Source organism: Lissotriton helveticus, chromosome 1_1 (assembly GCF_964261635.1).
Source record: "Lissotriton helveticus chromosome 1_1, aLisHel1.1, whole genome shotgun sequence".
Classification (NCBI taxonomy): Eukaryota; Metazoa; Chordata; class Amphibia; order Caudata; family Salamandridae; genus Lissotriton; species Lissotriton helveticus.
The window spans coordinates 1,866,508,709-1,866,521,491 of record NC_136057.1 but is presented as its reverse complement, the minus strand read 5'-3'; the positions used below and the strand labels follow the sequence as shown (position 1 = coordinate 1,866,521,491).

At 45.9% G+C, this 12,783-nt stretch overlaps 1 protein-coding gene across 2 annotated transcripts in view; it reads right to left on the bottom strand.

Annotated features, from left to right (window-relative positions):
• ZBTB37 (zinc finger and BTB domain containing 37) overlaps positions 1 to 12,783 on the bottom strand; it is a 119,716-nt gene that overhangs the window by 30,920 nt on the left and 76,013 nt on the right. For both annotated transcript variants that reach the window (XM_078641834.1, XM_078641844.1), the window contains exon 3: positions 12,181 to 12,280. In XM_078641834.1, coding sequence (XP_078497960.1) covers positions 12,181 to 12,280 — 100 coding nt within the window. The remainder of the gene's footprint in view (positions 1 to 12,180; positions 12,281 to 12,783) is intronic.

Here is a 12,783-nt window from a genome sequence, read left to right as displayed (position 1 = left end):
TAATGAATGTTTGGGGGTAAAAAGTGCATTCACAGACGTGCAGCTGGGAAAGGCAGGTTTGTGGAAGAAATTGTGCGTGTGTGAGTGTGTATTTGAAGTGAGTGAAGAGCGTGTGAAGTCAGCGTGAATGTGTGTGTTTCTGAGTGTCTGTGGAAAGATTGTCTGTATGTATGCACGTGTGGCTGAGTATGAAAAAGAGTGCACACGTGTGCCTCTTAGGAAACCATTTTCTGTGTGCCCCAGAGACTGCATGCACCCCCAGCGGCTACCACCCACGCCGATGTTTAAACTGTGAAATACAGCAATAATCATGGTTCATTGAGTCACGGTGCCCATGCACCTGTTGCACCAACGGAAGCCACGCCTCCGGACTCATGGCTGGTCTTGCGACTTACAGCAGCCCCACGTGTTTGAGAAATGCGTCTTTTGTTATTAGCTTTGCAGTTGGATGTGGTGTGCGGTTTGTGCAATAAGATTCCATGACGACACTCTTACTGATCTTGTGTGGTGTTGAGATTGAAGACCCATGTGCCATTATAAGAGTCTTCAGGTGGTCTATTTGTGTTTTACCCTTTATAAGTACATGACTTCAAATCCCAGAATTCAAAGTCAGGGGCGGTTGGTGACATTTCAAAGTGGTGTGGCGCAGAGTGATTTGCATACAGTACCGTAGCAAGCGATCGCAGCGAGCGAACCCGAACCCCAAAAGGGGAGTTTTGGGGGTTACCCCCCCAAGAAAATGTTGAAAAAAAAGAAGAAAAATCGTGCATTTTCAAGCAAATTTGAAAAAGCAGGAAGGTTAATAAAGCAATTGTGAAAGTGCAGTTATTACATTAATAGACGGCATAACATAGGTAGCTGATTATTCAGGATAACCACAGAGCTTCATACATTCCGTCCTATTACAGTAAGGTGCTGAATTCAGACTATAAGACTTTCATGAAAATCTCAGCTCTAAGAGTAGAAGAAGTTGCACAGCAGTTGGGAAACAGCCTTCACAAAGCATTGGATTGGTGCACTGCCATTACAGACAACACATTATCAATTGAAATGACCATTACATTTGCACCAACATACAGTTCTACTGCGCACAAACGATAATGTGTGGAAATGTCATCACCTACTGTAATGATGTGTTTTGATCATATTCAAATATTTGTTTTCATCCCAGTTCAGAATTACAAAGAAAATGTACATCATTTGTACTTTCCTAATTCCGATATAACATCAGCACAGATAATTTTTGTTGTGTGCAAGAAAAAATAACATCCTACACCCTCTAGTCTCATATGGGCACTGTGCAGGGTTGTCACATAAAAACATTTCTATCACTTTGAAGTCAGAGAAAGAAATTAAACACCAAGCTCCCTTGGAAGACAGAGCGTGACATTTGAGCTCTGTCTTCAATGCACAGCAAATGTGACAAGATAAGATTTAAAGGCTTGTTTACAGAGAGGCAGGACTCGGAAGGATCCAGTAAACAAGAGATGCCCACGAGAGAGATGTACTCAAGCTGGACAGCCCAAAGCAACTAAATCGTATTCTACTACATTTTCAAATTAAGTAACGCGGACGCCCAATGCCAGGACAAGTTTACGTACTCAGTGCGGCCCTGCTTTCCTTCCTGCCCCTTCTTAGTACTTTGCACAACTTACATTTGAATCCATTGTTACATTACTGTAAATGACAGATAAACAATTTAAAACAAGAAAGAAAGCCCAGTGCTCTCATTTCGAGTCGTCTTCCTGCCTGGTGCACTTTGCAGCTGATCGTGTGGGAAGAGGAGAAGTGAAACGCGGAAACCCCCTGGTTCAGCAGCCAGGTGCCGTGAGGCAGATCTTGCCTTTCCCTTCCTCTTATCCAATATTTATTTCTCGTATTCACTTGGGCCCTGTTCCACTTTCCTTCACTGTCACAAGCAGCCTTTACAAAATGCATATATCGGAGGAATGTTTTTTTCCCTTTCCTGAACGGCATTCCTCGGATCGTAAAGTGTCACAGGGAAGCAACAGATCCGCCCCGGCAACTGGAGCTGCACTCCACTCCAGCCTTGCTGCACCCACGTTTCTTGCTGTAGTCGCCACCAACGGGGTCTAAACCAGGCAGACATACTACTCGATTAGACAGACATATTTCCAAAATGGAAAAGAGGCAGGTGTGTGGTGACTAGATGTCCCGGATTTGCACGGACAGGGCAGGGGGCGACACGCAAGAGGCAGGGGGGGCTTCTGGAAGGGGGCAATGCCAAGAGGCAGGGGGGTATGGACAAAGGGGCCAGGAAGGGTGTGGGGGGGTAAGTGAGCACAAGGGGGGGGGGTCTACAATGCCTCGTGCCCTTGCTACTTGCCCTATATTTTACCCATAGGCAATATATTTATGTGAAAGGCAGTAAAAATATTGGTAAATCCAGATAACAACTGGGATTTCCCTCATTTTGAACATAAACTTCAAATAATGCCTTTATTGAAGAAATTAGTTCAAAATTATTTTAGCGTTCTCTAAACAGTTCCTTTACTATAATTAAAACAAACAGCGGCACAGTTGTCATACTGAAAATTGCAAATACTTTTACAAAAATGGTATTCAAGTACCGACTGCAATCCCTTCCAGGCTCTCAAAGCAAACAAACGCTCAGTGTTATTTGTCTTTAAAGGTGTTAATTTCCGCCAACTTTCCAAGCGTTAATTCTAGGAGCTGGCAACCCCGAAGGCCCCCCTGTGTCTGTGGTTCCACCAGGGCCCCCAGGGGCCCAGGCAAGGCTGGTGAGATCCATAAAACTGTATAAACTTCACAAAAGGAACCATCTCTTGGTACCCTAACGGCAACCGAGGAAGGATGAAAGGCCGAGCTGGTCTCGAAGAGAATCAAAGCCGGCCATGAAGGCAGTAACGGAACCTCTGCAGACTTCCTCCTAAAATCAAATGTCCCAGTTTTTAACGGAGAGTAGGGTGAACCTGCACATACATCGATCGTAGTGTTGTACAGGCTTAAGTTACACGGCCCTCTCAGAAACTGGGGACAGATTCGGAACTACAGTTGTTGTTTAGACAGTAGTTAAATTAAAATACCTGATCATCAAGTAAGTAAGTACTCGAGTCGAAAGGGCACACAGGCTGGCTCATGACATGCACACGGTCCACACACAAGGCACCCGACGGAGAGAGCGGGGCCTCATCCTCCGAGCCGTTGCCGGGTGAGGTGAGGCTGGATTCCCACAAATAGTTGGGGACGGTATCCTTCACTTATCACAGAACTCGTAAGGATACGGTAGGGTGGTCTAGTGACCACATTCGCCAACATTTGTTGTAGTGTCATATTTCACTCTTTATGTCACTCAAATCTAGAGTGTATCTTTGCAGTAGCATACATCATTGGCCCTGAAGAATGCCGGTGTACTTTCACCTTATGGCAGAAACATGTTGGCCCCTTTTCACCTTTAAGCAAAGATTACAGTGATTTTTTCACACTGTTCTTTCACCCTTTTTAATGTGACGTCCAGGTGAATACGAATAAAAAATGTTTTTGCCTTGACCGTCATTTTAACTTCACTCACTATATTCACACTGCACTGCATTATACCAGCACCGCTAATGGCGAGGACACTTTCATCAACTTTGAACCCTAAATCGTGTGGTATCTAGCCAATACATCTGGGCATGGAGACACCGGTTTGGTTCCTGATGTCCTAAATGATGATGCTCCGCCATGAGGGTGGGCTGATAGGACTTTAATCTAAGTCTATTCCACAGTGTCCTCTGATCATCTGTGGGCTGGCTCAATGCATGTTCAGTCTATTTTGTTTCTTTTGAGGACCTAGCAGACTCAGCTTCACTCCAGACCTTCAAGTTGTTTAGTGTTTCTTATAGTCTAAATGGGGGTTTAAACTTGAATGGTCTTTAAATGTATTCCCTTTTGACCCTCCTCTGAAAGTTGTTTTTTTAATCTATGAAAGTAACCAATACTGGAGAACCAAAGTTACAGGTATGTAACTTGTTTTCTTACTCCAGTATTGGAACTTTCATAGATTCCCATAGCTTGTATCACAGTAGATAGCAGTCAGAAGCACATTTTGCTCCCTCATTGTCATCTCTCCCTCTCTTTTCACCATTCTCTATTCACCCTCTTTTTTTAATTTTTTTTTTTTACATCAAGCAAAACATTAATCAACCATGCAATAATATTAAAAAACACATAGCAAAATGTGATAGTCATAACAAAGAAAGGAAGGAGGGAAGAAAGGAAAGCTCACCACTCAATGAAAGAGGTTCCTCAGTAATGCCTGGCTAACAGCCGTGCCGTCTTGTGTCGAGGTCTCCAGGCAATAATGTCTTGTGAAGGTGTGTGTGCTGCTCCAAGTTGCAGCCCTGCTGATATCTTTGATCTGGACTGCCGCAAAGAGAGCCGTAGATGAAGCCATGGATCTTGTAGTGTGTGCCCTCTAGAGGCTTGCCTGCTGCTGCATGACAGAATCGTATAGCACTGGATACCCATCGAGCAATACCCCGCTTGGATAGGGATAAGCCCTTGCGGGAAGCACTAAAAGCAATGAACAACTGAGAAGACTTCAGAAATTCATTAAACTTCAAGCATCTCTGCACATCCAGCGAGTGGAGTGCCCTTTCCGCGGGCGTAGAAGGCTGAGGAAATAAAGCCTTAAGAATCACCGGCTTGTTTAAATGCAAGTCCGATGGCACCTTAGGTATGAACTTTGGATTAGTCCTTAGAATCACTGTATTTCTCTTAAACTAGAGGAAGGGTTCCTGGTTCGTTAGAGCTTGTAACTCACCAAATCTTCTTCCCGAAGTGAGAGCCAGAAGGAGGGCCATCTTCCACAAGAGGTATTTCATATCTGCCCGATGAATCGGTTCAAAGGGATGATTCATCAGCTGGGTGAGAACCAGATTTAAATGCCACGTGGGAGGCAGAGGCCTTACTGGAGGAAAGACTCTAAATAGGCCCTTGAGAAATTGCTTAATAATCCTGGCTCACCAAAGGGAAGGCCCAGATGCAGTGCGCCTATAGCGAAAAACTGCCGCCAAATGAACCTTTATGGATGAATGAGCCAGCCCGCCTTAGCCAAAGACAGGAAATAAAGAAGTACCTGGTGAGGCTGAGAGGAAAAGGGGTCGATGTCGTCCTGCTGACACCAGATACAAAATAGTTTCCATTTTAAATGGTATGTCTTGTTAGTAGACGGAGCTGTAGCCTGAGAGAGAACCTCGTCTTATCTCTCCAGAGAGATCGAGACCAAGAAACTCTGGCTGCTTCGGAGCCATGCTGACAGGTGTAAGGAGTGAGGGTCCGGATGCCATACCTGGCCCTGGGACATCGTGAGAAGATCCGGGACTGTCCGTAGAGGACGTGGAGGGTCCAGAGAGAGGAGGTGAAGCTCTGTGAACCAAAACTGCCTCGGTCAAGCTGGAGCTATTAGAATCATCCTGCACGGCTCCGTTTTGATCTTCCTGAGTATTCTCGGTATTAACGGAATGGGGGGAAAGGTGTAGACAAATGCGCCTGACCAGGCTATTGAAAGCGCATTCCCTAGTGATCCGCGATGGTGTAGCTTGCTGGCGTAAAACTGGCATTTTTTGTTCCCCGGGGTGGCAAAGAGATCTATTGAGGGTTTGCCCCACCGGTGGAAAAACTCCTCCAAGACAGCCTGTTTAGTTCCCATTCGTGGCTGACTGACGAAAGCCTGCTGAGCATGTCCGCCTTTTCGTTTAGCACTCCTGGAAGGTGTTCTGACTGTAGCGATATTCCATGCAGGATCGCCCACTTCCAAATCTTTTGGGCCTCCTGCGACAACGGAAGAGATCTGGTACCCCCTTCTTTGTTTATGTAGTGCATGGCCGTGGTATTGTTCGTGCGGACGAGAACCGCTGAACCCTGCAACCGTGGAAGAAAGGCTTGCAGTGCCAGATGAATCGCCCTGAGTTCCAGGAGATTGATATGAAGAAGGACGTGCAGAGGCAACCAGTGTCCGCTTACATGCAAGTCTTGAAGCATTGCACCCCAGCTTTCCAGCGAGGCATCTGTAGTTACTACTTGAAGGAGCTAGATTGATGACGAAGGATAGACCTTGGGATACATTTTCTTCCTTTGTCCACCACAAGGCTGCTTTCTTCATTGCCATAGTGACTACTATCTTGTCGTTGAACGATCCGTGAACTTGCTGCTATTGCATGTCAAGCTGCTCCTGAAGTGACTGCATCCTCAACCTGCAGTGGGGTATTAGAGGAATGCACAAAGAAATCACTCCTGGCAGGGATTTGTAAAGGCGTACTGAAAGATACTTTCTTTTTCGCCATAGATGAGCCAAGGACATCAGTTTCTCTTGCCTTTCGAACGATGGAGAAGCCTTGCTGAGAGACGTGTCAAGGATGGCCCCCAGGAATCGTGCCTTTGTGGACGGGCAGAGAGAGGACTTTATTACCGAATCCGGCTTCGGTTGACCTATTAAGGATGCTGGACTATCATCAGGGGCCTTGTATTTCTTCTCCAGTCGTGGCAAGACTGGAATGACAGTAGCCAGATTCTTCATTGCCTTTAATCCTTCGTCCCAGACGTGGCTGACAATCGGAATGGAACTGACTGTTTTCCAATAAGGTTCTTTAAAATCATAAAGAAAACACTCTGTTTGAACAGAAGGAATGGGAAGTTTAAATCTACTGGAGGCTCTTTCCATCAGTTGGTGAAACCTCCCAATGTCTGCCGGGGGAGAATCAATTGTATCCGGAGTATGAGAAGCTGGATCCGGAATCACATAGTCATCCCACTCCACACACTGGTTAGGCCTGCTATCATCCTGATCCTCGTCTGAGGAATCGTCCTATATCTCTGGAACCACTGGAGATACCTGGGCTGGAGACCTGCAGCTGTGACACCATCTGGGCTGGTGCTTTTGGCGAAACCACCGAAGAAGCTGATGGAAGTCACTTCTTGCACAGCAGAAAATGTAGGAGGACGTTGTGAGAATCTCTTCCTATAGTCCAGCAACATGCCCTGAAGATCTCCTGCTGGTGTGAATGCTCGTGAAGGTATTCGCCTTTAGAATCAGTGTCTTGGCATTTGACCAGAAGCTGTGAAGGACTATTGGCATAGCCAAAAGAATAATTTTAATCTCCCTCAGAATCCTCTTCTTCTTCAAGCAACAGTGCGGAAGGCAAGGGGGTAACCCTCCTTGGAGATGTCTTATCCGGCGTTATTCTCTTCAAAGAAATGGTTATTCTCTCCGTTAACGAAGATGTCGTTGACGGTACCGTTGGCGGTGAAAGAGAAATCATAGATGACGAGGTCGTCGATGGGAGATCCACTGTCGACGGTTGAATAGTCTACGAAGAGATGGTCGTCGTCGACACTGCCGTCAGCGAAACCGTTGACACTCCTGCCGTCGTCGTTGTCATCGCCATCGTAGATGCCTTCGTCGACGACACAGTCGTGGCCGCTACTGTCGTCAACACTCTCATCGACATCTTCGTCGACGTCGCCATAATTGTTGTCGATGCACCCGACACGGACGTTATAAAGGGGAGACTTGAAGGAACCGTTGACGAGCCCGGCATCTTTATCAGACTTCTCAGATGTTAGAGAAGAAGGCTTTTTGAAAGCTTTAGCAGACTCCAGCACTGCTGTAGCTGAAGATAGTCCTTCCCCCTCCTTTGCACCACGGTGAGGAGATTTGCTAGGACTCGGCTCTCAGACTCACGGGGGGTCTTTTTTGAGGCCTTTGCAGGACAGTCTGTGGATGGTGAAGGGGAAGCCCTACCCCTCCTCACTGACCTTCTGGATGAAGTGGCAGATGATGAATCTCGCTGTCACTTGACAGAGTTTCCTTCCTCGACTTCAGCTCTTGGAGTCAGGTGTGGAGGCGACACTCACGGTCCCGGAGAGTCTTTGTTGACAAGGTGCGGCAGATCTTGCAGTCCGCTGCCTTGTGGTCAGGGTACAGGCAATAAATGCAGTCCTTATGCCTGTCCTCCACATACAACCTTTTCTTGTCACAGGTGGAACAAGCCTTAAAAAGGGCTTTCTTCTCCTTGTCAGACATTCCAAGATGAGATATTAAACAATTCTGAAGAAAAAACTGCTGAAAAATATTCAACTAGAGTTGAAGTGAGCAGAGCTCAGAGGAGACTCCCTTAGCCTAATGTGCGGTAGAAAATCTGAGGCTCTCTCAGGAGGGTTCTATGGGGTGAGGCTAATCTGATTGGTTGTTGCTGTACTTTGGTCTCTTTTGCAAAAAGGGGTGGATATGCTACAAAAGGGAATGAGGCCTAGGCCTTTTTTCTTTCTCTTTTGTACCTACTGCTATGTTATTTTGGTTACCGAGACTCCCATTTCGACGACGGGGAATGATACAAGCTATGGGAATCTGTGAAAGTTCCAATACAGGAGTAACTCTGTGATGTGAGGAGAATGCGGAACCCGGGTAGGGGAGGGTATACTCACTACTCGGCTTACCATAACCTGCACACTGGGATCGACTACTGGCTAGCCTCCAGGGACTTATTTGCCCAAATTAGTAACTGCACTGTCTTCCTTCACACTTTCTCAGACCATTCACACGTCTTGCTGGTTCTGACAGGTCCTCATAAGCGAATACCCCACTTCACATGGCGATTCCCGCTTATTCACTCCTTGACACAGTCTTCAAAATGGAGTTAGATTAATTTATTTTATTTTATTTATTTTGAAAGTTTTATATAGCGCGAACAAGATCTTTGCAGATAACAGAGCGCTTTACAAAGGCAAGGGGTAGGTGAGTGGTAGGGTGGGTACACGAGGGAGCATAGTTAGGAAGGTAGGTCATCAATGCAAGTAGTACAAATAAGAGGGAGCATGAACAATCATTAAGCGACTGACACTTACTTTGAGTGCAACATCGGATCAGTGGACACATTTGCGGTGGTCTGGGAGGCTTTTAAAGTATATAGAAGGGGATAGCTATGGCTAAACACTTGGGCGTGCTGCGAGCGTTGCGTAAGCGTCTATCTGATTTGGAACGAGACTTGAAGTCGCTTGAAGGCAGGCTACAGTCAGGCACAGATGAGGGTGCGAACAAAATATTCCTAGCCCTACTGCAAGAATATCACGAAATGGCTGACTCTGAATTAAAACACATGGGTAAATATGACACGGCCTGCGCGTACGGGGAGGGTGAGCGGCCGGGCTCAGTGTTGGCTTCATTGTTGAGGAAGCGTAGGGAGTCAGCTGGAGTGGCGGTGATGGATGATGCTGAGGGTGCCCCTCTGTCGGAACCCACAGAAATAGCTGACAGGTTTAAGCAGTATTACTAGTCTCTATACACCTCCAGAGGTGCGGGCTTGGACGTAGAAATATGAGACTATTCGGCGCACATCAATCTTCCCTGGTTGACAAATACCCACTGCGAATACCTTATGCGGTCATTGGACGCAGAGGAAATCTCGGCCGCGCTGGCCGGCATGAAATCTGGCAGCACGTCTGGTACGGACAGCCTCACGGTCTACTTCTATAAGGAGTTTAAGGATATGTTAATTCCGCATTTAAGCACGCTCTTCGTAGAAATCAGTGAGAGCGGCCAGATGCCACCCTCTATGAGGGATGCACTAATCATCTTCATTCTCAAGCCGGATAAGCTACCGACTTCATGCGCATCAGATCATCCACTATCTCTTTTAAATGTGGATACAAAAATTGATGCCAATATTTTGGCTAATAGCTTAGCCCCTCTGGTCCCCCTCCTGGTTGTTCCAGAACAGGCCGGGTTTGTCCCGAGCAGAAACTTGACCTACAACTTGAGAACGGTAATCGGTGCAATCCAACACACGAGGCAGGAAGCGCAGGCTGTCACAGTGTTCCTGGATATGGAAAATGCGTTCGACTCAGTCGAATGGCCATTAATGATGCATCTCCGGACGAGACTAGGGTTAGGGGGGATATTTTTGCAATTGGTCAGCATCCTATATAACAGCCCCACAGCTAGAATAAAAATGAGCGATATGGTCATGAACCAGATCCAAATAACTAGAGGTACGAGACAAGGGTGCCCGCTTTCCCCAATGCTCTATGCGATCGTGGCGGAACCACTAGCCTGCGCGTTGCGAGAGTATCATAGATTCAAAGGGATATGTATTAAAGGATACAAGTTGATCATATCAATGTACGCTGATGATACATTGCTATACGTGAGAGACCCAGAACAAATCTTCTCTCCCGTACTCGGCAAAGTTGTTTAATTAGGGGCGCTGTCAGGATTAAACTGGACTAAATCGACCATCTTCCCGCTCACCCCCGCCATATCCCCTTTACCTCGGACTTTCCATTGCAATGGACTACTGAACCGATCCATTACCTGGGTATTCAAGTTCACACTGACACTGAGGTAGTTATCAGGGAGAACTATGGGGTCGCGATCAGCAAACTAGAAGATGATATCGATCGCTGGATTAAGTTGCCCCTTTCCCTTGCAGGTAGAGTCATCTTATGAAGATGGTGGTTCTCCCTCGATTCTTGATCCTGTTCACCAACATGCCAGTGGTACTCCCTTACACATTTTCAAGACAACTATCTTCCCTAATTATAAGGCTAGCTTGGGCTGAGAAGCAGGCATGTGTAAAGTGGGACATACTCATGGTTCCATATCACATGGGGGGACTAGGTGCCCCGGACCTCGACCTATATTACAGTGTCGCAAAGCGCTCATGGGATTCTCCAAATACCTACCTAAAACTATAAACTATTAGACGACTGGTAGACATGGCGCTGTTAATAGCGAGACGCAGAGTGGCCAAATGCTGGTTCCGGGGCCCAACTCCTACCATCGCATGCTGGTCAAGAGACATGCTATACTGTTGTACCCAGACGGAGAGTTACAGCGAACCTACTCCCCCACGTAAGGAACAGGAAGAGGGGGGCGCTGAGGCCACTGCATAGATGATAGGTAGATCACTGTACACTGAGATGCAGATGCTGGCAGGGGGCGGCTGTACAGAAAATGTTCCTAGTTGCTATTACCTGTGGGACTGGGGCTCAGGCGTAGACTAATCGACTGGGTCACGTGCGTAGTAAGTGACTACAGGCCGCTTTGAGTAAGGTTCTTTCGGCCTTCGCGATATCCAGGTAGCCTGCTATAAAACGTGATTGCATACCGTCATAATTTGAAAGCACTCTTAAAATAAATTGCAGCTACATATTCTGTTTTTTTTATATTGCCTGCTTTGATATCCTAGACAAATGGTCTCTGTTTTGTATTGTTTTCTATTTTGCATTTTCTTGTGTTGCAAATAATTTAAATACATTAATAAAAAAAATATATATATATACATATACATATACACATATATATATATATATATATATATATATATATATATTATATATATATATATATATATATATATATATATATAGCACTGTTTTTAATGCCAAGAGCTCAAACTCTCGCAAATGGGAGACTACTATAATGGTGGCCACGCCCCTTTTCTTAGACGCTGCTCGCATATTCAGGTTACCGTGAGCAGCGTCTAAACGGAGGGACATGGCCACCATTATAGTGAAAGCAAGTATGGTGCTTTCACCCAAAGTAAAAATAAAAAAAAGTTATTTCAAAAGTTCTGTAGCATGGCCTGCGCTGGTAATTATATAATTTGATAGGCGCTGCCACTAAAGTGAATGCAGACAGCACTGTGCATTAAATAATTAAATAAGCGTGGCCACTATAAAGCCGATCGCACTGTAATTTGAATAAAAATATATTACTATTTAAAACAAAGTGGGCAGGGGCTCTGATGCCGGTACGGGTGCCCCGATGCAGTGGGTGGAATAGGGGGAAGAGCATTAAAGAAAATAGTGCTCACCAACTTATAAAGCAGACCGTGTAACAACTGAAGTAAAAGGGACCAGTCCTTGTGGGGGGTTACAATGAAGACAAGGTGGTACTATGTAGCGGCTAACAAGCCTATGTACCAATCAGAAGCCAGCATTTACGAACGGCAATGACATAAGCCAATGACAAATATGGGCGGAGAGTGGGCAGGCTTTAAGAGCATACTCCAATACAGCTTGCCTCTCAGAGCGAGGCTCAACCTAAAAAGGACACATTTTCTGGGGTTGGGCCCAGGATCCGCTCCTTGCCACATGGTCCTCTGAAAGGGGCTCTGACAATGAATATAAAATAAAACAATTGATCTTTTCACAAACCTGAGAGCTGTGTTGCTTGGGCTCATCCGTGGGGATCGGTGACTCGCTTTTTGCCCGAAATCTCTCTGTCTTGGTCACCACACTGTCGGATGGGCTGAACCTGCAAGGGGTGATGGGAGAGTTAAGGAACCAAAATAAGTGCAATGGAAGCTAGGCAGTAGGAAGAACATCTGTCCAGTCACTGCATCAAAAATGGTGGAGAAGAAAGATCCTTGTGAAATTTACACTGTACATAGTAACTATTGGTATCTGTATTACATCAATTACTTACACCTTTGTAAAATGCATACACTATGGCCCACAGTCCCTCCTGCTATCAGTAAAACACAGCTAAACTCTTCTTAGTCCTAACCAGATTTGCTCCATGCACCTCTGTGGTTCAGACTGACAACCAATCCTCCAATATCTGGACTAGGAAACACCAATGTACCATATGTCTGGACCTGTAGCACCCTATGCAGTTCCAGCATTAAGACCACAACACACACCTCTGCCAGTGCATCCACAATTCTCACGTTCTGCAGCCAATGCTAATCTAACAGTCTGAGGCAAAGACCGCTTTGCTTTTATACTTCAATCCGGTTCAATCCCAGCATCTGAACA